The sequence below is a fragment of the Anneissia japonica genome, unplaced genomic scaffold (genome assembly GCF_011630105.1).
Source record: "Anneissia japonica isolate Jap-2015-1 unplaced genomic scaffold, ASM1163010v1 scaffold287709_len1912824_cov184, whole genome shotgun sequence".
NCBI classification, from domain to species: domain Eukaryota; kingdom Metazoa; phylum Echinodermata; class Crinoidea; order Comatulida; family Comatulidae; genus Anneissia; species Anneissia japonica.
In genome coordinates this window covers 514,015-539,003 of record NW_022751466.1, presented here as the reverse complement: position 1 = coordinate 539,003, position 24,989 = coordinate 514,015, and the positions used below count along the sequence as shown (strand labels likewise).

General features: G+C 35.7%; 1 protein-coding gene across 2 annotated transcripts in view; it reads right to left on the bottom strand.

Moving 5' to 3' along the window:
• The window catches only part of LOC117121647 (hemicentin-2-like), a 27,006-nt gene extending 9,545 nt beyond the window's left edge, over positions 1–17,461 (bottom strand). Inside the window, exons 1-9 of one of the 2 annotated variants that reach the window (XM_033266889.1) lie at positions 17,329–17,461; positions 13,408–13,544; positions 11,325–11,478; positions 9,864–10,043; positions 8,510–8,602; positions 3,062–3,177; positions 2,091–2,271; positions 1,756–1,880; positions 859–1,012 (exon numbers count right to left, since the gene is read on the bottom strand). In XM_033266889.1, the coding sequence (XP_033122780.1) occupies positions 859–1,012; positions 1,756–1,880; positions 2,091–2,271; positions 3,062–3,177; positions 8,510–8,602; positions 9,864–10,043; positions 11,325–11,478; positions 13,408–13,544; positions 17,329–17,380 (1,192 nt within the window). In that variant the 5' untranslated portion in view covers positions 17,381–17,461. The remainder of the gene's footprint in view (positions 1–858; positions 1,013–1,755; positions 1,881–2,090; positions 2,272–3,061; positions 3,178–8,509; positions 8,603–9,863; positions 10,044–11,324; positions 11,479–13,407; positions 13,545–17,328) is intronic. The other variant, XM_033266890.1, reaches the window with a different exon arrangement.
• Between the last annotated feature and the right edge of the window lie 7,528 nt (positions 17,462–24,989).

Here is a 24,989-nt window from a genome sequence, read left to right as displayed (position 1 = left end):
ATGTTGGAAAACTTTTCTTTGACGCATGCGCATTTGCATAAATGTCTACACACACACATACACACTACACACAATAAAAAACATAGGAAATAGCAAGAGTGATTACAATAGTTCCTATTGCATTACATTGCATAGGAACTAAAAATCACCTCATACTACCTCATTTTGTGAGTTAACATGCCTTCACTTAATCATCGAACCCCACTTCACTTTTGTCCCTCCCCCACCGATAGGCCACTGCTGTTTTAAACATGTAGAATTTAATGTTTATATCAGATTTATGTTGGTGGCAGTGTAGCTTAATCTTTGATAATACAGACAATTTTATCACATATATTTTGAAACAGCGCCAACGTCTTGCAACTCACTGGGGAACTTCCAGCAGCCTAGCTTGAGCAGCTGACTAGTTACAAATAGAGCACCTCAGCACAGCAGATATCGTTGCTATAGACCTTAGCTATAGCACCAGTAGACAACAGATGTGATCTTGCTAATTACTGTAATTGCTGTATTGTAAACATTGAAATAACTTTTTTTTAAGATTTAGACTTGTTTTTAGTATAAACATTTCATGTTTTTTCCATTTTAAAATATTTGTGCTCATTAGTAATTTAGTTTTATTGTTGATTTAATCCATGATGGTATCGTAGAGAGAAATACTAGGCCTCTGAAAGTCCCCCACTGGTAGTTGCCAGGTTATCGGAAATTTTCGTTTCAAATTTTGCGAAAATGGTCTGTCAAAAAAACCTATTTGAAATTTATATTAAAGACACAATTCAAAAAATAAATACCATTTAAATATTTTTAGTTTTTCAGTCACAAACCCAAATTCAAAAGTAGATGTTTTACATGCTTTACCTTCAACTATTAGTAAGGTGGTGGCGCTTCTTGCAGTGCCTGCAACATTTGACGCGGTACATGAGTATGTCCCTTGGTCGTCTGGTAGAGTTCGTTGAATAGCAAGGTCGCCATCATTTACTCCTCTATGATAGTGGGTGCCATACGTTATTTCCTATAGAAGAAGTGTTGTACCTTATATTTGTTTCATTTGTAAAATAAATTACAATTACTATTTGAGGTTTTGTAATAGAAGAGCCTGTAGCATTTGCCTACAGTACATCTGTAGCATTGGTCTGTGGCATTGGTATGTGGCATTGTTCTGTAGTATCATATTGGTAGCATTGGTCTGTAGCATTTCTTAATGGATAGGTAGAATTGAACAACTATAACTGTATATCATTTGTCTGTAGCATTGGTCTGTGGCATTGGTCTGTAGTATTAAAGTAGCACTGGTCTGTAGCATTTCTAAACCAATGTATTGGTAGCATTGAACTATAGCAGATTCATAGCATTTGTAGCACTGGTTTGAACCCATGGTTTGAGAGCCTTGGTCTGCAGCAGTGTATTATTAGTGTAGTCTGTAGCATTGGGTTTGAACTAATGCATTGGTCTGTAGCAATACTTTAACAAGCATCCCAGTTTAAGGGCATATCAATATTAAAGATTACCAATCCTGTGTAATGTAAGAAAAACAAACCAACACTGATTTAGCTTGGATATGTGTACATGGTAGTGGTGTGGCATGGTAGTGGTATGTGGTAGTGTTGTGGCATTGTGTGTATCTTCATTGTCTGTACTAATTTTTTTTTTTTGTAGGGATACATGGCTGAGTGTGTAACATTAGCATGCACCCTGCGTAACATTAACATGCACCCTGTGTAACATTTTCTGTGAGTGTATCGAGTATAAGCATACCTTTTGATCATGATGCCAGGTATACGTAGGTGCTGGTGTTCCACTGGCTTTACAGTTCAGAATCACTGGCAGTCCTACTTTGATGGACTTTTCACGAACGTGTACGGACACAATTTCAGGTGATACTGTCAGAAAACAAATACAAAGTTCAAGTATTTTAAAAATATCACCTTCATTTTTATTATTATGGTTTTTATTATTTTATGTATTTTTTTTTTATTGAGCAACCCTACACAAACTGTATCTCTTACAGTTCTTTGGAAGTGATTACTTTATAAATTGTTCTGTTAAGAAAAAGAAAGAAAATAAATGATTTGATGAAGGCGCTATATTACTTGCTATCGTAGCCTGGAATGTGTACGATAATGGATTGACTTGGTCTTGTACTGCCATACAACGATACTCCCCAGCATCTATCATCTTTACCCCTTTGAATATCAACACAGACCAAGCGTTCTGCTTAGAGTTACCATTCTCAATCGAATAGCTAACACCACTACGCAGAAGTCTATTGTCCTATATCAAAGATAAAAACACATTAAATCAAGCATTCATTAATTTAATTGGTGGGGTGATGGATGGATGGATTTATTCGGTGTATGCACCAAGGATAACCAACGAAAGTCTGAAGAAGACTTATTTCCAGTGGGGTCCTTTTGGTGGTGATTAGACTATATACCGGGAGACAATACCCTACACTTTTCTGAAGAGTGTAATGCATTCTTTAATATATGCACATAATGCACACAGGACCAACAGTTTTAAATGTCTCATCTGAAAGATGGTGCGCTAGCTATCGTAACTTGTATTTCAACCTTATAGCTGAAATACTAGGAGAGCAGCAATGGGAGTTAAACCGGGGACCAGATCTCCATGGTTCAGCGCATACATGGAGACTACTACCAGTTTAGCCAACTGAGCTAAACATTTTTATACCTTGTAAACAAAATCTGTTGCCCACCAAAAAGATTTAGACAGAATTAACATTTTTATTTTTAGCTTGTTAACACACCCACCATCATGATAAACTTGAAATAAAATATAAAATGTTTTATTTATTGATATCAATTGGCTAGAGAGGTGTAAGCATCCTTGATAGCCCTGCAGGAGTTAAGCCATGTCCACACTCAAATTTTATTTGACAAAACATATGACATGCCTAAATATGGTCATGATGACATCACATCATAACTATTTATGGGCACATCATGACTATATATGGGCACATCATGAATATATATGGGCATACAATTTTTTGTCAAAGAAAATTTGATAATGTGGACAGAGCTTTAGATTTGTACAATACCTTATACCATGTGACAACTGGTGTTGGATATCCAGTGAAATTACAAACTAGCCTCTGATTGCTTCCTTTTGTTAGGCTTGTAGGATTGTCAGGCACTCCAGCAATTGATAATGGGACTAAAGAAACAAGAAAACAATTTAAATATCACAATGGGCTTATTTGACTGGCTCATTTCGTTGACAACGATTTTTTGTTGAGTATTATTTTCATTCAACTGTTTCGTAAAATAGTATTCGTCGACAACGAAAATGAACCCAACCAGAATGCGGTAATCAGCATTAAAGTTATCCATGTGACCAAAACAAAAATTGATGATTGGTCAGTTTAGAAACAACATTTGCGTTAATATAATTTAGATTAAATTTCAGAAAAAAAACATTATAATATTTACCCACATGAAGTCAAAAAATAATTGTAGGCTAACAGAATTCAAAAAAGGATGAAAACATTTTTTTTACAAAAAACCCATACTGCCACAATAGGGGTGGCGCTATAGCCCCCCTTGTCGGGGAAGACGATAAATTTTGTCGGGGAACAAACAAATAAAAAAAAAATCTTTACATGTAATATTCGTTTAGCCACCATATCGTTTGTGTTAACTTTTCATCACAACAACAACCACAATAACAACAGTAATAATAATAATAATAATAATAATAATAATAATAATAATAATTCAATGAGACTAATTAAAAATAATTTGCGTTCTGTTAAGCAATTTTGTTTACGCAGCGTGTATCACAGTAACTATGCTGCCATTTTGTTTTGTCGAGTATTTACAAGTTTTCATATTCGACTTTACCACTGTGCAGGTGGGCGTGGTTTAACAAAGAATGACCAGTCGAATACAGCCATTGTCGTAACTAACTTATCTTTAATTACCACCAGTGGAGGTATCCTCATACTAAAGTTACTATCAACAGTAATTTTTCTTTGAAAAACTACAGTTTAAACAGCGGCCTAAGTTGGAATAAATCCTATCCAGGAGATTTGGTTAAATGAGCTTTCTTAATTAATTGTATTTGGCTGCATTGGTCACCATCAACACTAATTTCCCTTTAGGAAATTGATAATAAAGTAGTAAAATCACACAAATCATTTGCTAGAGATATGAGATTCTTTCACGCTTGCGAAAGTGCGGAAGGATGTTCCTAATTTCCAGACGACTTGGAACCCCTGCATTAAGATTAACTGTGTTCCTTATATGTATCTTCTGCATGTTTAGACTAAATATATATAAGTCCTTGAAACCTCTAAATTGTCAAAATTTTTTGGGCTTTGTCCCCCTCCCCGACCACTTTTGAGATATTTTGAGCGATGCTCGACGATGCCTACTTTGCTCCCGTCAGGAACATCTGCCCTCACATCAAAGACATCACATCCCCCTCACCCACCAATTGTTGGCCTCGGACCCTTCTAGTAAATCCTAGCGCCACCTCTGCTCTTTTCATTAACTAGCTTCAAGTTTTTTTTTCCTTCACTCTGTGCTGTGTTCCTTATTGAGAGTGAGAGTATGTATGGTGTTAACCTATAACTGTTTCCTTTTGTTCTTCTATAAAAAGGTTCAATGTCTCACTTGCATTTATACTACTTTTTCTTTAAACTCCAATTCTTTTTTTTTCTTTTTTTTTATTATTCCTATTCTGGTGTTTTGTCATTACTACTTTATCAATGCAAATAAATTTGAGTTGCATAGTTGTAGTACCTGTAGGTTAGTGTTCATGTTTCAAAGCTGAGCTGGTTCATAGGTTGAATACTGGTTTGCAATGTGGATTGTTGTATCGAAGGAAAGACCTAATTATGAGATGCGTTAGTCAGCATCCTGTTCTCCCATTACACCAACTCTTTCAATAAATGCATGAAACAGTTATGCTGTGTTCACTGTATATTAAAAAAATACTATAAGCTATAACTTTCGTTCTGTTGTACAGCAAACTAATCGCCTTTAAAACAAAATTAAGGGAACAGGAAACATCCAGTTTATGTTTAATTGTACTAATGCTTGCTTTTATTGCATTTCTTGTTTCAATTCTTAAAATTATTTATTTAGTTATTTTATTTATTTATTTTATTCTATTTATTTTATTTATTAGGCACAAAACACATGCACCAAGGATTTTCAATATCAAATATATCAGCAATATTACACCTATTTGTTAGGTGTTCTTTATATGGGGTTCATAAAAATGTTCTTTTGGATACAGCTACATGGTAATATTGTATAAAGTTGGATTGGATTGGATTTTTCGGTGTAAACACCAAGGATAGTAGTAGAGTCATTTTCATGAGATCCGTAATTTTAGGACCTTTTTTTCTCGATGGATTTGGCAAGATGGACCAATTTAGATAAAATATAGCTCCTATATACCTCCCAGATATGGGGGGAAAGTCCCGTTTGGGAGCATTTTTCAAAATGGCCACCTGATCAAATCAATTAAAATTGATTGGCATATATTCATAGTTGGGACTAGATCTATAAAAGTGAAAAAGGCCTATGTTTCTTAACAACGGATCGCCATATTGTGGACATTTAAAATCTTCTCTTAAATTTACCCCAGTTAATCAGATATATTAGATCTACCTATAAACCAAATTTCAGCTTTGGTACTCAGCTCCTTCATGGTTAGATACTATGTTGAAAACTACACACATAATCGGAAAGTTGAGTTGAGTCATTCTATGTCAACTCAACAAATGCATTACACCAGGGTCATTGATTTTAAAATTTTTTTTTTTGGACACTGTCACAGTGATAGATATTTATGTGAACTGAAAAACCTGAAATTTTGAGACTCGCCAATTCATTCGTTTTCCAGTAGCGGCAGTTTGAGGTTAAGGGGGCGTGGCCTCTCAACAAATGCATTACAACATTACAGGTCATATATTTTTAATTTTTTGCACCCTCCGGCCTTGTGAATAGAAAAACCTGAAGTTTTGAGACTCAAATTCCCTTTTTGTTTTCCTGTAGAGCGGCAATTCGACGTAAAGAGGGTGTGCCTCAAATTAACTTTATATATATGCTATCATTATACAGCCCCTTTAACCTTTTGTGGTGTAGGACACCTTTTACTGCTGATTCCAAATCCTTAAAAACATGTTTTAACACATCATCAACAATAATACCCTAATTTTATTTTGCTTTAATTTTCTAAATCTATGTCATAGACCTATCAAATTTTCTATGAATTTCAAATTTATTGATCTAAAGTTATTTCTGGTTTAATTCTTAATGTGCAACAACTTCAACCTTTGTAATAATAACCTCATCGAATTTGTATTGTGGGTGACGGCCCTTATTAGTAGTAAATCACAGCACATGGCAATTGGGACATCACATACATCATTTCTTTGTGGCCAATATATGGTAAATTATTTTCTGGAAACTCTCTATTCTGTTTCATGAATATATTCATGTTCGATTCATTAATAGAAACTTCCTAGAGTTTGTATTATATTCGTATTTATTTTGGGCCACGCCCCCTTAACTTCAAACTGCCGCTACAGTAAAATGAACGAATTGGCGAGTCTCAAAATTTCAGGTTTTCAGTTCACATAGATATCTATATCACTAAGTCAGTGTGCCAAAAAATGAAAAAAAAATCTATGACCCATGGTGTAATGCATTTGTTGAATTGGCATGGAATGACCCAACTATTAAAAACATTTGTGATTTCCTATTATGTTGAAATATGTGTAGTTTTCAACATAGTATCTAGCCATGAGCTAAGTACCAAAGCTAAAATTTGGTTTATAGGTAGAGCTAATGTATCTGATCAACTGGGGTAATTAAGAAAAGATTTTAACTTTCCACATGACGATCCGTTGTTGAGAAACATTGGCGTTTTTCACTTTTATAGATCTGGTCCCAACTTTGAATATATGCCATTCAATTTTAATTGATTTGATCAGCCTGCGCTTGCATGTGGCTAGAGACAACTACACATAGATAATATATCTGTAATATGAGGTATATATACCCACTCATATGGACCAGGGTGACCTCGAATATCACAAAAAATTTGCATCGTTAAACAAAGCGGCTACTTTGAGTAAAGATAACTTCCAAAGAGAAGGGATAACTGTAAATCTAAGGCCATATTTGTGAAATATGGCAAAAAATAAGTTAGAATACCAAGCTTGACCTTGATAGTTATTACCAATCTCGAGTTATAAGCTTCCAAATTTGAAATAAATTGTGTTTGTTTGCACATCTTAAAGAACCACACCCCTTTTTTGAGGAGTCAATATCTCTGAAACTATATATCCTATCAGGCTAACTTTGTTGTTGGTTTTTCACACAGTGGATCATTTTTATGGAGTCATGAAAATCTGAGACGGTCATACAGGAATTTTTTTTTTAATCTGGTTGATTTGACATGAAATGACCCTACAATAGATCAAAGGTCAGAATGTACTGTTTCCTGTCACTATTTGAATATTTTTTTCACTAAGACGAATATAAACATGAATCTCCTGAACAATTTGCAATCAATTATTGTGAGTCTCTATGACCAGTAGTTACTGATATATGACAATACAAGGTCAAAGGTCAAACTTTAAAAAATTGCATTTCCCGCCATTTTGTGATAAATAGGAACATGCATATTGTGAACAATTTGAACAAAAATCAAGTCTCTCTGACCAGTGGTTATTGAGATACAAGCATCCAAATCAACAGGCGGCCATTTTGAAAAATGCCCCCAAACGGGACTTTCCCCCCTTATCTGGGAGGTATATAGGAGCTATATTTTATCTAAATTGGTCCATCTTGCCAAATCCATCGTGAAAAAAAGGTATCCTAAAATTAGTCACGTATCTCATGAAAATGACTCTCTATGCCCACGAAAGTCTAGAAGACTTATTTCCAGTGGGGTCCTTCTGGTGGTGATTGGACAGTACACCGGGAGACAATCCCCTACTCTTTTCCGAAGAGTGTACTGCGTTCTTTAACGTGCACATGGGCCATAAATGCACACGGGACCAACGGCTTAGACGTCTCATCCGAAAGACGGTGCGCTATTGTAACTTGTATTTCAGCCCTCTAGCTGAAACACAAGGAGAGGCAGCGATGGGAATTGAACCGGGGACGTAGAGATCACCACGGTTCAGCGCACACACAGTGGCTACCACCAGATTAGCCAACTGAGCTAAGTTTCAGTTACATTGTTGAAAGTTTCTCTACTACTTGTAGTGCATTGGTTAAAGGCATTTCAGTGCTGTTTTGTGATTCTTTCTATGGTGTTCTTATGCTTTTTTGTAAATTGTTTAAAGGCATTTCAATGCTGTTTTTGAATTGTTTAATGGTGTTTTTATTCTGTTTGGTGCATTGTCTAATTGCCTTTTTAATGCTGATTGGTGTATTGTTAAATGGTATTTCTATGCTTCTCAGACTAAAGAGAGATGAACTAGAGTATACAGTGGTAGCAAGAAAATTTGATGCAATCTCACTTTGAACTTCAACCGAGACGACTTCACTGACGACTGAACCATAGGAATTTGTTGCATTGCACTGGTATCGTCCTATATCATAGACCGAGATATCTGAAGAGATACAATATTAAAATTAAATCAGATTAAATGTAAATCAGTTCTCTCCCGTGCAAATCTTTTCCCACCTTTGTAAAATCGATACCTCCCATCGGTACCTTCCCATTTTAATGGGCATTTCCAGAGTGTCAATCAAGTTAACAACTGACCAATCAGAACAGGGCCAGGAATACGTGCGTGTCTAGCCAGCACACGTGTTGTCCTGCACAAACGCACGTGTTTGCATATGTGGCAAAAACAAGCCAAACCAGTCACTTGTCGCAAATCGTGTTTCAGAGAATATAGTCAAAACATGCTGAAATGTCAAAAGTTTAGAAATATATTTTATATGCACTAAACTAACATTTATATATCTATAAATCATGAAATGCTGTTATTTTCCCATTTTCGATGTTAAAACAACAATTTTAACAATTTGGTGATAGTTTCTGCATGAGAAATGCTTGAAATCATAAATTTTTAAGGCCGATTTCTCAGATATTATTCTTTAAACAGCTCTATCTTTAAATGCTTGTAACTTTATAACGAAATGTCAGACTTTGATTCTTTTTCCTTTTATAGCTCTCATTTTACTGTTTAACCCTGTATTAATAACTAAAAATTGATTTTTGTGACGATTGACTGGTTTCGCTTGTCTTTGCCATAAATGCTTTAACATTGTCGTTACCTAGCAACAATATCCAAGGGGCGGGGCTTAGCGGAAAGGTCTATTGATAGCCTCCGATGTAAATTTGTAGCCTCCCAGCATAAATCGTTAAACTCCAACATAAATTGATAGCAGTGGCGGCGCCAGGATTTCCCCGATGGGGAAGGGGCCAAGGTCCCCCAAATGATGTCCCTGATGAGAAAAAGTGGGTGTGGTCGGGCGTCACTAAAAACCCTATCTATTAATAATCTATTAATATGTACAAAATACATATAATTTTTTGAGTTCTTTTTTCTCCCAGTTTTTCTCCCCTAGACCCTCGTAATGCCGCCACTGATTGATAGCCTCCCATTTGGTATCCTCCTACGAAAATTGGTATAGCCTCATCATTAGACTACCATGTAAGCCTTCTGCATATAGCCTCATGTGCAAGTCAGGAGGTTGGCATATGTACTATTTATGCATTGGAGTAGCAAGTATAAATGTACTTTTTTTATATCTCTTGATTTCTGCTGCATATTCGTATAAGCCATTATCATGTGGTGGACAGATACGACCTCTTAACAATCAGGAAGAACGTGATACATCAAATCAAGGAAGCATACTTACACTGGAAATTAAGAAGGCCACTGTTCATGATGACATCACGAGTATATCCCATCTGTATACTGTTCTTAATCCAGTATATAACTGGTGGTGGGTAGCCATCAACAGGACAGGTTAACGTTATATTCTGCCCAGCCTGAGCCACTACTGATTGCTGGGGTAACGCTGTGAATGTTGGTCCATCTGTAACAATATTATTACCAATATTAATCCACTCATAAAATATTACTAAAGTTGATAAAAATAATGAAGTGTATGATATTTACCTTCATTCCGGGTGGGGTATATTTATGAGTTAATAATATTTCTGAGTTAAATTTGGCCTATAAACTCCCCTTCCCATGAACCTTAACGGGCCTGCATTAGTGCTATAGTAAAAATTAAATTCAACCAATTATAAATTACTGTTGGTTAAATGTATCCTAATATGTCATTTATTACAGATCAACATTAATAATGTTATAAACAGCTGCAACACATGGAACATGTTGTTTATAAACTAAAAGAAAGAAGCAGAAACACATACTTTATTCACTTTTTCAAAATATAGGCTATGTTCTCACACAGCTGCTAACGGTTAGCAGGATCCGGATCCTGCTAACCGTTAGCTGCCGTGCGTCCATACAAGAAAATCCCGATCCGGATACCAAAAATATGATAATCGAATCACTGGCCAATAAGAAACTGGAAATTGTAAATGCGTAAGTGTGATTGGTTGATGATAAAAATGCGTTCAACTTGCTAACCGATAGCGCTTGCTAATGTTAGTCGTATCCGGATACTGCTAACGGTTAGCGCTAACCGATCGGGCGTTCTCACGCAGGTGCTAACGGTTAGCGCTGACGGTTAGCTCCCGATCCGGATACTAGGGCTCTCGTGAAAACCAGGCTTCAGAGTAACTTAGTTATTACGTTGAACGAATGCTACTCCGAATAAAGAAAGGGAGGCCATAATATTACACATTGCTTAAAAATATGTATAGATAGAAGACTTATTATTATTCAATAGTATTAAATATAAGAGTATGTTTTGTTATATAAATGTTTAAAAGACGATACCTTTAATGCGTTATTTTCCTTTTGATATAGAAGGTGAATACTTTGAAATGCAACACTCTAGCTAAATCACCTTTTTAAACACATTTCATTATTTAATTTCCTTCATGCTTCAGTGGAAAGCCTACGCAATTAATATCTGTAGTGTGTACAATGATATATTGAGCTGCAGCAATATTTCTGTTATATTTCTTTCTGCCTACTATCAATCAATAACATCCAAAATGGCGTACAAGTGTGTGATTATTTTAGCAGAACTATGTTCCAAATATTTATAAAACTGATGCAGAATTTATTTTTAAATATTCAGTTTTTAATGATTATAATAGTATTATTTATAATGTTACTTTAAAATTTATATTTTCATTAAAATCTATGGTCTTGAGGTGTAAATATGTAAATAACTCACAAAGTATCTGGACATTGAAAGTGCAGACAGCAGAAGCAGTAGAGGCATCAGTGACCGTTCCAGCAAACTCGCCATGCATACTCCTTAATGCATTTTTTATCATGAGAAAATCAGCCTCTATTATGAAATGTGAAGGTGGTGGTTCTGTCAACTGCTGTAGTAACAAGAAAAATACATTTTAGTACACAATTGAGGCATGTCGTGGCGAAATGGTTAAGTTGTCGCACATGCCTGTATTGAGTAAATGAGCTATAAAATATGGGAGCTCAAAAAATTGCCTAAAAATCCAAATTTGTTTTTCACTATAAATCAACAGATTAATGTCCTATTAATCATGTACCAAAGTATTAGTTCTGGAAGTGGTCAAGAAATTGTTTATTTAATGTTATTTTGATAGTTCATTCTATTAAACAGTGTATGCACAAATAAATTTGAAAGGCAATTACTCAAAATCATGTTTATCTTGATTCTAAGAGTACTGTACATTCACTTTCCAATAACTTAGGCTTGAAATGTCCAATTTCAATGAATGACCCCTCATTTTAAAGATCACATACTCAGGTATCTGAAAATACCAATAACTTGAATTTCAATTTTTGCTACAACTTAGCCATTTTGCCACAACGTGCCTCAATTGACAGACACACACAATGAAAAGAATTAATAATGATGAGAACAGCTTAGTTCTGCCGGCTAAACTGGTGGTAGCCACTGTTTGTGCGCTGAACCGTGGACATTTTTTGGTCCCCCATTCAAATATCCTTCCCATCGTTGCTCAACTTGTTTTCAACTTGAAAGCTGAAAACCAAGTTTTAATAATTTGCAGTGAGGATTAGCTGTCTCTTATACACATCTAGATGTGTATAAGAGACAGCAATTGAGGCATGTCGTGGCGAAATGGTTAAGTTGTCGCACATGCCTGTATTGAGTAAATGCTGTCTCTTATACACATCTAGATGTGTATAAGAGACAGGGATTAGACTTTAAACGGTTGCTCCCGTGTGCAATATTGCCCATCCATGTCCACTGTAAAGAATGCAGTGCACTCTTCGGAAAAATTGTAGGAGATTGTCACCCAGTGTACTGTCTAATCCCCAGCAAAAGGACCCATTGGAAATAATTCTTCTGTAGACTTCCATGGATTATTCTTAGTGTATACACTCAAAATAAATCCAATCCAATTTGATGATGTTAATAAATAATACTGGCGTAATACCCGTGCTCTGCACAGTGTTAAGTGAGTGTGAAAAAGCTGTGGCGAGGCATCTAGTTCAATGTTATGGAAAGTTGAGGAGACAATCATTCAGGATGTTATAGTTACCTTGTCATTATTTTTTCTGTGAGTGTCTCTGCCAAATAGTCCTTGTGAGGAATTGTCCATTTTGATAATACATTGGAGTACAGTACCCTCTTGCATGTGAAAATGCAACATATAAAGTTGGGAATGAGATAAATGTTTTATTATGATTGAAGTAGGTGGTTATAGCTTAAAATTAACAAATGTGTTCTGATAACCAACACGTATAAAGTTACTATAAACTTACTAACATAGTAAACCTCTTCTATGTATAATAACGTGTTAACTCATGACGTGTTCATTGTCTGAATGCAGCATTGTGGTATTGTCACTGAATGTATGGCTATGAATTTTTGCATGTGGGACTTGCAACACATGCATAGTAGCTCTTGTGCATGGTGCAATGACGTCATGAAAGTTATGAGATTGGTTAGTAATCAGCAAAAAATGTGTTAATTTTGCCAAAAAAACAAATATAGGATAACAAAATCAAGTCCTAATGTAGTGGATGTTCATCCTGTTGGTGGTAGCTACTGTACAACATGCCTGAAAATCATAATTGTACTTCATATACTTTCAGAGATATTTGGTGGACAGAGAAAAACACCAAACATTATTTTAGTAGTATAGATTCTCACACAGAAGATCAATACAAGGCATATGTGCTTCCCATTTTCCCCACTGCGCACTGCTAATCATTTCAAAATACTTATATTTCAATGAAAATTCTGTGGTTTCAAATCTGGTTAGATAACAGAAAGGTCGAAGTTGGCATTAAGTGCTCACCGTAATCGATTGTCCATTAAATGTCCATTTATAGGTGATCGGTAAAATGGCGCCTTGTACTGGGCAGCTTAACGTTACATTACCACTGCCCTCTAATATATCCAAATATTGCTTTCCAATCACACCCAACGTGAAACCTGCAAAACAAAATATGTAGAATAAATTGCCATGTTTGGTAAAAATAATAACATTTAGTCTTTCGCAGTTTATTTTTTACTTTACAGTTGTGAATGATATAAAGATACCACCAGAAGTTTAGCAACATACTGAATTAATTATTTTAAACATACCTGAACTTATTAATGTCTTAAGGCAAGCTCAGGTGGACACGTAACTGGAAAGAACTCAACTCAACTTGACTCATGTTGAAAAATTTGCGCAACTGTTAGTTCCTTTCAGTTGCGCGGAGTGATTTATTTTGATGAGGTGCGTTCCATGTCGACCAGAGCCTGCCTTTAATATTAAACTTTATTAGCAGTTTTAAATCTCATCTTAAAGATTATTTAAGAATAATAAATAATAATTCTGGATTTATATAGGGCCTCACATTGTCACACCTCGAGGCGCTTTAACAACAAGAGAAGAAAAAAAAACCAAAACAAATGCAAATGTACCAAAAAAATTATTATCAAATACTTGGTTTTAGTTTAGTTTAATTAAGTTCAAATGATTGGTTTGGTGATTATCAATAAGACAGCAACATCTTGATAAAGTCTTGCCATGCATTTTATTTTAAACTGTGTCTGTTTATTGCATTTTAAAATTTTGTACTCATTTATTGTTTGGAAATTATAGAGATATTTTTCTTATATTAGTTTTACATTTACCTACCTATTTATATATATATGTACTGTATCAGGACCCTGTTGAGTGAGCTTCACTGCAAGAGCCCCCTCGTGAAATATTGTTGAATAAATAAATAGTAATTTGCCTATCCAAATGTTATTTTGATTGCCAATCACTATAGTAATAATTATAGTGATCTAAAACCACAATTTTGTCCATCCATTTTAAGCCATAAAAACTCTCACCGTGAACCCTACTAGAAATTTTTATTCTGAGATTGTGACCGAGGCTATACTCTACCCCTTGGCTTGGACATGTCGTACCCCCTGCCAGCAAATTTCTGAAGCCAGCACTGAGTGTACACTGAGCATTTTAGTTTACCCCTCTACCTTGCAAGTGCGGCCCTCAGCTTGTACACATACTTTGATGGTGATCCATGTTTACAGCAACTCCTCTATAGATGAGCTTATTGACATTGGATCAAATTTAATAGACTATCATAATAGATTACCATACTGGTGCAATATTATGGTAATCTATTAAATTTGATTAATCTGCAATATTATGGGCTAATCAAATTTAATAGATTACCATAATATTGCAGCAGTAGTCAGCACATTAGCATTGAGCACTGTCGACGCTATCAAATTATTGTTGTATGCCCATGTACAGTCATTTTTTGCCTGCGCATTATAAATGCCCGTACCAGTACCACTGATATGATGTCATCATGACAATAGGGAGGGTTCGATCAATTGCCTGACCTCACGTTTAAACCCAATTCACAACCACTGCACCAACCACACATGTACAGATTATCATATTTTTATTTGACAAAAACATGTGACATTGCTAAGTATGGTCATATCACATCACATCATGACTATACTGTATATGGGCAGGGGTGGCGCCAGGATTTGCCTGAGGGGGTCCATGGTCCCAGAGGAGGGGGAAGATTTCTCCGACGAGAGCAAAGTGGGCGTGGTAGACCGCCGCTCAAAATGTTTTTTTCGAAAGTTGTCCAGGGTTGCAAATTTTGAAAATTTAAGGGTTTCAAAGGCTTATTTTAGATTCTACTTATTACAGTGTGTAGAAAACATAACTTTTTTTCTCCTCGACGAATTGTGGTTTTTCTCCATAACGGGGTGGGGGGGCCGAGCTCTCCCTGATGGGGGGGGGGCCTGCCTAACTCGAATAGGTTGATCTTATTTTACATGCCAAATTGTTGTGTTTTTCATTAATTAACTGTAAGTCAAATTTTATTTTAGTCGATCAAATTTTCAATGGCATTTTGGTTTCATCGCTGATACAAAACGCTAACTTTTCCCTGGTCATTTGGTCCACATGCGTTTAAGTGTTGATGCTGGTAAACAATGCAGGAGCAGGCAATCCCACCAGGTACCCATTTGTACTACTGGGTAGAGAAAAGCAATGTAGATAAAGTGCCTTGCTCAAGGACGCAAGCGAAATGTACAGCGCCCCAACCTCAGGGTTGGGAAGTCTAACCGCTCACCCTGTGCCAAACCACTCCAAAAACAAATCAGTATAAAATAGGTAGCATCCTTTATGTGTCCATTAGCTTCAAGGGCTCAATTCCCCTTCAAAGAGAATATTTTTTTTATCATAACTTAAAAAACACACCTAAAACCTCTTGTGTGTGGAGGTGTTTGTCATGTGTATGAACTGTATTCATAATGTCACAGGCTTTTCCATTATTGGATGAATTAAAAATAAAATGTTAGAAATTAAAAAATTCTATCGTAATGCCTGTCAGCTTTGTCAGGTGAGACTATTGAATCATCATCACATGGTTTATCTCCTTCCGGATTAGCGACTGACTCAATGAGAATTTTCAATCCACAAGTTCTATGATGTGTGGATATCAATAGGGAGTTTTCGACTGCACAACGACTTTTATTAATAGACTTCTACAAGTGATTGCTTGGTATTCCAGTATTCTTGTCTAATCTCAAAAAAAACAGGTGCAACTATAGTTGGTTTATAGCAAACCACAGGCTTGTTATGTGTCACTAAAATTATTACTTCTAAACAATCAATTGATGTCTGACTAAGCGTGGAGGTAGTTTTGTGGTTATGATGCTTCCGTTTAATCAGCAGAATTCTGGGTTGTTCCTGACAAAGAGGACTTTTTTCTCAAAAACTTAGAAGTACACAGTCAAAGCCTATATTGTGTCTGGGTGTGTATGTCCTTTGTAATGTATTCATCATACAGTCATTTCAATTGTTGGATGAATTAAAAATAAAAAGTTGAAAATTAATTAAATATTAGTACTGTAAACATGTAAAAAAAAAAACCCAAAGAACCTGTATGTGGTGAATCTTATAAATAAAACTGAATTGTTCATTAGACAAATCAAACATTAATTACTTACTAATTATTCCAATTAATTATAATAATTAATTGGAATTGCGAGTTTGCGCAATGGGCGAGTTTGCTAGGGGATGAGTTTCTTGATAAAAAGCGGATTTTTTAAAAATAATATATCAAAAAATAACAAAACGAAAAGTAAAAACCGTCAGATAAAAGATTAAAATGGTACTGGGAGTGCAAAAAACTAGAAAATAACCTAATAATACCATATCGTAATATTGATAGAAATTTTGCTTAGTAGTATTCCTTTTATTTTTGCTTTTATATGTTGTTAGTTGTGGAAAGACAAAAAAAAAATGTTTTTATATGTTGTTAGTTGTGGAAAAAAAAAAAAAAAAAAAAAAAAAAATATGTAGGCCTAGACCCCTATGCCCAATTGACGAACATATAATAATAATAGGCCTCCTAGGCCTAGTTATATAAAATTTGCGCTATTGTAGTTATTTGATTTAGATTTTAGATTATTAAAACTGTGGAAAAATTTACGGCGCTAATGCACTTTAGTACTCCACTAACCTTAACAATTAGTTAATAACATAGCAAGACTGTATTTGAGGTAAGGTTTTGAGGCTAGGCCCTAGGCCTACTAGGCCTATTACTAATTTAGCCTATTTATTGTACTAGGCTTAGCCTAGGCCTAGTGAATTTTTGTTAGTGTAGGCTGCAGTAGTCGCTGGCCTATGTAGTTTATTTCTACAACGCCGTCATATCGAAAAGAAAGTAAATGTTCTTGAAATACTCACTATTAGTCCTTCCTATGTAAATTAGTATTATGGCCAATGTTAACAGAAGCATTGTACCTGATTTGACAAGCTTTTTCAACGGCAATTATAAAGCAACGCTGTTTTAACACTGAATAATTATAATAATGAAAAGATGGAAAATGTTTTTGCTAAACTGAACGTATTGAGGGCGCTATGCATAAAACTTAGAAAAGTTTTTTATATTATGAATATTCATGAGATATCTTCATTTTTGTCCTCGGACACCCCCCCCCCCCCATCTTTCCGTCGCTTGACGTACAATGAACATACATGAATTTTTTAAATTTTCTGTCAAGCGTTGACAAAGTCTACAGGAGTAGTCAAAATATTCGCCCAATAAATTTTAGTGTTTCTAAAGTCAAAATCTTACGTATTCCAGTTTCATCACTGTTATGAAATATTAATTTATATGTCTCGAAAAAAACACCCCCCCCCCCCCCCCCCCCACACCACACACACACACACACACACACAAAGGAAAAGAAAAAAAACGACCAGGAGAACAAAATAATGCAATTATAATTATTATAGCATAATATTGAGGAGTGCTAATAATGATAATGAAAGCCAACTTGGCCTAGGCCCTAGGCTTATAATAGTATTTTGATAAGAATTTGGGTTGATGAAGATTATTACAGATTCTAGTGTTATACATTATATGCAAATGAGTTTTTAAAGACGGAATTTGATAAGTTGGAAAAGGGGAGTTTATCGTTTAAAATATAGATGCATTATTGTAATATTATTTATATCAAAAATGGTAAAAATACATTTAAATCCGAAAAAGAGGATAAAAATGAGCATGAGGCGGGGCTCCAAAAATATAAACCAACGACTTTATTTGGAAGTTTGTGAATTTAAAATAGATTAGCATGGTAATTATTGCCCATACAATGTTACAATAACTAATAAATTGGAGGAAAAGAGAAGTATAAATGTTACGAAGTATGAAGCTGGGTAAGAAATGCAATAAATGATAGTAATATTTCTTTTTAATTTTGAGTTTCACTTCCTTTATATGCATCTTAAAATTAAGTTCGTTCGTGGTCAATATTAATGCTTAAAAAATTAGTGTGTTCCACACGAGGCATAATAATATGGCCTCTAATTAATTACATATCATCGTTTCTTAGTCTGTGGTGGTTACCGAACAGCATGAAGTTGCATTTCTTAGTAGTAATCGGAAGTCTATTAATATTAAAGTAATCAATTACACCTTTCAGTTCATGAATAATAGAAAGTAAAAGAGAACCAAGGTTCGAATCAGAACAAAAAAATATTGTGGTATCATCGCCATAAAGGTACAATTTACTTTTTTTGAAAAGCATTCAGAATATCATTAATGTAAAGAAGAAATACAATAGAACGAAGAAGAAAACCCTGCGCATTGTAGCTAATCTTTAAATAGGCTGAGGGAGGTTCCACTGATATCATGACGTAATAGTATCGAAGGGCTTAGATCAATAAATACTCCACCAGAAAAAAGACTTTATTTTCGATTAAATCACAAATATTGTTATTTAGTTTAATAAGATAATAAACTTATTAGCATTATTAGTAGCATGACATACAAATGAGTGATTTAACTATTTATTTCATATATAATGAATGATTCTATACAATAAGATACAACAAATATCTCAGAATTTTATTAATTTTATTTATTTTTTTTTTGACAATGAAGTTGACTCTTACCTTTGTTGTAGATAAATTAAGATGTAGAATATTTTTTGACGGAAACCACATTGTTTACAATAAAGTATAATTATGTTTCTTGATAGAATCATTATGTACGATCATAAATATTTTTTCAAGAATCTTGGAAAATAAAGAATCGAAATGGGACGAGAGTTTGAATCAGATTTATCTTCTTGCTAAAAAATAGAGTTATTTTTGTAATCTTCTTGCTTTTTGGAAACACACCACAAGAAAGGCAATGATTAGAGAAGTGGGTGTATGTTTAAAGAATAGAAGAATATTATATTATGCAATAAAGTTCCATATGCGTCTTACATAAACAAAAAGACAAATTTCAACGAAAAACAACTCGCTACCATCACGACAGTCTGCGATAGTCGAAGAGTACAACAATCAAAGAGTGCATTATCTGATCTTCATATATACTAAGAAACAATTATGTTCAGACTTTGGAAGATTTTCTCCTTGATTCTCTTGCTCCTGACTTCCTCAGCATCTGGTGGTATGTAGGCCTGACTATACTTCATAAGATAAGATAAGTAATAGGGGCGGATTGCTATAAAACGGTCTTAACTGGTAGTCTTAACTCCTCGAATAAAGCCGGCTTTATCACTTAGACGGTCTTACTAAAGTCATTCCTCTAACACCATTGCTATAATAGAGTCCTCCCTAAGACCGCTTTGAGTATTGAAACGCAAACAAGCACTCCCTAGTAACGTAATATTGGGAGCGACGTCATGCGTGCTCGACGCACGCAAATGTATCGAAATAAACGTAGACTTATTTTTACAGACGCTGAGAAGCGTGCGGAATATTCGTCGCAGTTCTCCGACTTTGATCTAGGCCTTGGTCTTGCCATTGCACTGTTGAATTAATCATCAGAACGCCATGATGAAAATTAGACTGTTTTAAGCCTCCTCCGAGTAGGCTTTAAAATTTAAGCTAACTGGTTAGACAGCGGTATAGCAATGGTCTATAATCATAGACCAGTAGTGATGTCACGATTATAGCTGGCTAACCGATAAGACCGTCTAAAAACCGCTTATGCAATCCGGCCCAGAAGTAAATGAATCAAAATAACTGAAATCTAATATAAAATAGTAATTGTTGTTGTCGTGATAGAATACGGTAGACAATAATTGGATTTGCTTCAGGAGAATCAAATACATAGGTGTAATTTTGCCCTACCTGGCGTGGATGTACTGAAATACTCATTGCATGTGTAAACAATTGCGAAAAAATAATCGCAAGTTGTTTTCGGGTGGGACTCGAACCCACGATCTCCAGATCACTAGCCTGGCATCATACCTGTAGACCACCGAGTTTGCGCCTGATGGCCAGGGTTGAATTCGAGTACAAGTAAGCAGCGGGTACTGCAATGTTGATAGTAATTGTTATTGTCGTGATGTAATACCAGACAATAACTGGATTTGCGAGCAGGAGAATCAAGTATAGGTGTAATTTTGCCCTACCTGACATGGAAATGTACAGAATACTCAGTACGTGTGAAAACAATTGCAAAAAAAAAAATAAAAAATTTGCAAGTTGTTCTATGGTGGGACTCGAACCCACGATCTACAGATCACTAGCCTGGCACCATACCTAGTCCACCGAGCTCGCGCCTGATAGCCAGAATTGAATTCGAGTCCAAGTAAGCAGCGGGTACTGCAATGTCGATGGTAATTTTTATTGTCCTGAAGGAATAAGGTAGACAATAATGGATTTGCGTCAGGAGAATCAAGTATAGGTGTAATCACATTTAGTTGTAAAAAGTACAAAATGCCAACCCAGAACCCAAATAGATGAGTCTCAGTAAGCTTAGTAATTGTATATGAATATCATACACCTGATTCTCTTCAAACTGATGACCAGAATCGATGCCAACCGATGTTTCTTTACGGGTATTGCCTCTTAAAGGTTGAAGAAAGTTAAAAGGTTATGTATTTATACCGGTAAAATACGAGGGTTTCTATGCGCTGAAAACAAATGAACAGATGTTATTGGAAAAACAAGGAAAGGAAAATAGGAGGATCCAAACTGCAGTATGTGGATAAGCCCTGGCCAGGGATCTATCAAAATGTACCTTGTCCAGCACGAGTTGAGTGTCGGCCATCCTTGGACTCAGGCGTCCAGGGGCGGTTTCAGAGATGTCCGAAACGGGGGCCAAAAGGTGGGGGGGGGGGAATCGAGAGACAACACTACCCGAGGGGGTCCGATGAATGTCCCCACGAAATGCTTGTTTTTCAAAACGCGTAGTAATAACCTCTGAGGCAATTTGGGCGATCAATTATTTCTTTTTCATTCTTTGTTTTTTTTTATGGATATTTATATTGTTATATCGTCAAATACAAGGCTAGCAGCCACTGAAGGTATAGGCTAGTTAAATAGTAACAAAATCAGGACAAAAAGAAAAGGATCTCAATCAAGCAAACTTTTGAGAACGACTTCAGAGTGGATGAGATGAAGATTCACTCTATGCTTCCAACAATTCCAACAAGTGAAGTTATATTCCTCCGGGAAACAGTCCTCGGGAAGGGAATTTCACAAAGCCATGGCTCTGCACTTCGGCTTTGACAGAATAAAGTGATGAGAAGCACGCGAAAGCCTAGTAACACTACCAAATGATTTGTATGGTGGAACGAGATCAGATAAACCATATGAACAAAATCCAAAAACATATCGACAAAATGAACAAGGGGAGGAAACTGCTCTTTTGTGAGCAAGAGGGTATGATGTTGAAGTCATCTCTTCTCCAACCAGATGTTTATCTTTGTATTCCTTTTTCCCTATATTTTTGCACAGGGTTGTTTGAACGGCATTGGTCACTTTCCGTGTTTTTCAACTATGACATCATTTTACATATTTTGAATAATAATAATAGCAGTCCTTCGAAGAGCACACGCAATTGTAGTCGTTGGTTATATGCCTAGTAATTTGTTTAAAAAAGTATATTTGAAGATGTAACTGATAGGTTATTAGATGCGCATGCTATTGCTATGGTTGATTAATGCGCATGTTATTGTTAGGGTTTACAGATGTTCCAAATAATTACGTAAAAACTGGCATTTGTTACCAAGGAGCACACTTAATTGTAGCCATTGATTATATGCCTTAGTAATTTGTTCAAAAAAGCCTAACTAAAGATGTAATTCATAGGTTATTAGATGTGCATGTTATTGTTAGTGTTGATAAAAAAAAACCTGATATGGAAATAAAATGGATTTTATCCAACAAAGGAGAAGTGATCATGCTTTTAAAAATGTGCAAAATAATTAAATTTGTTGCTAAGAAGCTTGCTCGATGGGTGTCCTGATTCTCATGCCTTAAATACAATTGTTTGAAAAATCTAATTAAAGATGTCATAGGAAAAGGTCATCAGATACAGGATGAAATCTCTAAAAATTATGAAAAGAAATATTGAAAAATAATGACATTGTATAGCGTTAGTTAACTATGTTTATTACTGGCGATGAGTTTGGTCCAAGAGTAGAAAAAATGGAAGGGCCAACTCCCCCCCCCCCCCGTTTCCGTCACCGTTAAAGGGGTGGGGATGAGGCACACTTGGGGAGTTTTGCAGATAGAGTCCCGCTTCCATCAGGGATGGCTCCGGTGGAGGAGTTGGGGCGGGGGTGGGGAGGAGGTAAAATAGTCTGTCGAGGAGAAAAAAACAATTTGTCATGAAAAAATGACAAAACCCATGGGACATCGGACCGTCATAAAAAAAAAAACCCTTGCCTCCCCACTCCGAAAATGGCACTCTCTGGTTCTGGTTAGGTATAAGTGTAAATTATTGTGAAATGTAAAAATGTATCATTCTACCATTGGAGATGCTGTAGAACTGGATGACACGGACATAGATGTGGTTTCCTGGCTTTCTGGTGGCTCCAACGTCCTTGCAATACGTTCTGCTATGTTATACTCTCGTACTTGCTTGGTATATTCACACACTGTACAATAATCAAAATAATTATTATCTTAAGTATATTGATTTTTAATTAATTCATTTGTGATCACGTATATTTGATAAGTAACAGTATTTATTAGAATAAACGCCTAGCTTAGGAAAAATGCCAACTCAAATACCCCCTGTCTGTTATAGAAATGAAATCAGACAAAAATGAAAACAAAAATGGATAAAATCATTTAGGCAACAGCTTCCACACAAAAAAATTGATAAGAGAACAAAAATAAGTGGCACAGATTTGTGTCTGGTTACTAATAAAGGACAGTCGGGATGTACAGGCTATTGTGATGTGGAAGGCTATTGGTTGTGATTCCTGATGATGACATAGTTAATGTCAAAATATTGAATCCAGACACGATGGCGTGCATTTCGATACTTGGAGTACGGTATGTGTTATACTGTCTTATCTATTGGTTGTACATTCAATAAAGATTATTATTGTTAAAGTGTCCCCGTCCTCCGAATTGGAGTGCTCTCTTAATAAAGGGGTTGTAATATGTAAAATTTTAAAACGAACGTGTTTTAAATAATGTCGTATTAAGTATACACGAATATTGCAATAGGACTTGGGGTTTTACATCCCTGGTATTCAATTCTTTATATGGTGATCCTATATTCTAGGTTATCTACCTTTTGCGACTCTATTTCAATTTAACTGCTTTTTCAAAGAAAGTATAAAGTAAAAACAGCGGCACTTTTGAGACTAACAATATATAATTTATTCTCTAGCTTTCGTCCACACAGTGGACTTCATCAGGAGACTGTGACGAAAGCTAGAGAATAAATTATATATTGTTAGTCTCAAAAGTGCTGCTGTTTTGAACTTTATACTTTCTATACTGTACAGACTAACGCGGCTATACTTTTTATTCATCATGCTGCTTTTTCATGAATAATCTATTAAATTTATTAAATATGGTAACCAATTAGAGAACGGAAATCTTTATGAATAATGAATAGTATTTACATGGATTATTGTTGTAGAGTCACTTCTTATTAATAACTAAAGCTAAATGAAACTCACTGTAAACCGGGCGGTTTTTTCTGACGACGGTTAAGGGTTCTATGTTCCCGGACACCGCTGCCGTCCACCCGGGGCTTTCCATTTTCGAAATACTGTAGAACCCCCAAATGAGACACCTTCGGGACCAAACTAGGGGTGTCACCTAAATAGGGGTTGTCTATTATATTGTAAACGATGTACTTTTCCCTCATTTCGTGGGCGAAAACAGTTTCTCCTTATTATGGTTGTCCCAAGGAGGGGTTCTCTGTATAAAACATTAAATTAATTCATTGATATTCTTCAGGTTGTGTTTGTAAACATGGAGGAAAGTATTGAGTGACCTAAAATAGTCCAGCATTCTGTGAACAATTCATCTTTATTTCTAAGTTACAAATCATAATTTACCGTCACTTGTGTGCAATGTTTAATAGGGTTTTGAAACACCAGCAAGTTTACTGTATTTCTTCATTTCATTTCATTTATTTCGTAAAAGTATTTCGTCAAAAAAAACCAAAAAAAAAAACCAAAAACACACCATTGCATATTAAGCGAGGCATTTGCCCTTTCGTAAACCCGCCGTGCCAACCTTGTGTCGCCTTGGCCAAAATTATGTAGTTCGCTAGAATTTTTTGCGTCGTAAACGCGATCAAGTTTTGAAAAGGAGCGTAATCATCCAAGGAGTTTTCAATTTTGACGAACCCATAGTTTTATGCCAAAAACCGATATTGTTGGCAGTGGCGTAGAAAAATATTTTTCATTGGGGGGATGATTGGCGTGTTAGCCAGTGTCGTAACAGGCGCGGGGGGGGGGGGGGGGGGGGGGAAACCGCCCCCCCCCTGACGGTTTTTACCGGCCGACCAAGCCGTCGTACCGGGCTGGGTAATAAGAGAAAAGAAAGAGGGGAGAGGGAGGGAAAGAGAAAGAAGAGGAAAAGAAAAGGAAAGAAAAAGAGAAGAGAAAAATAAAGACAAGAAT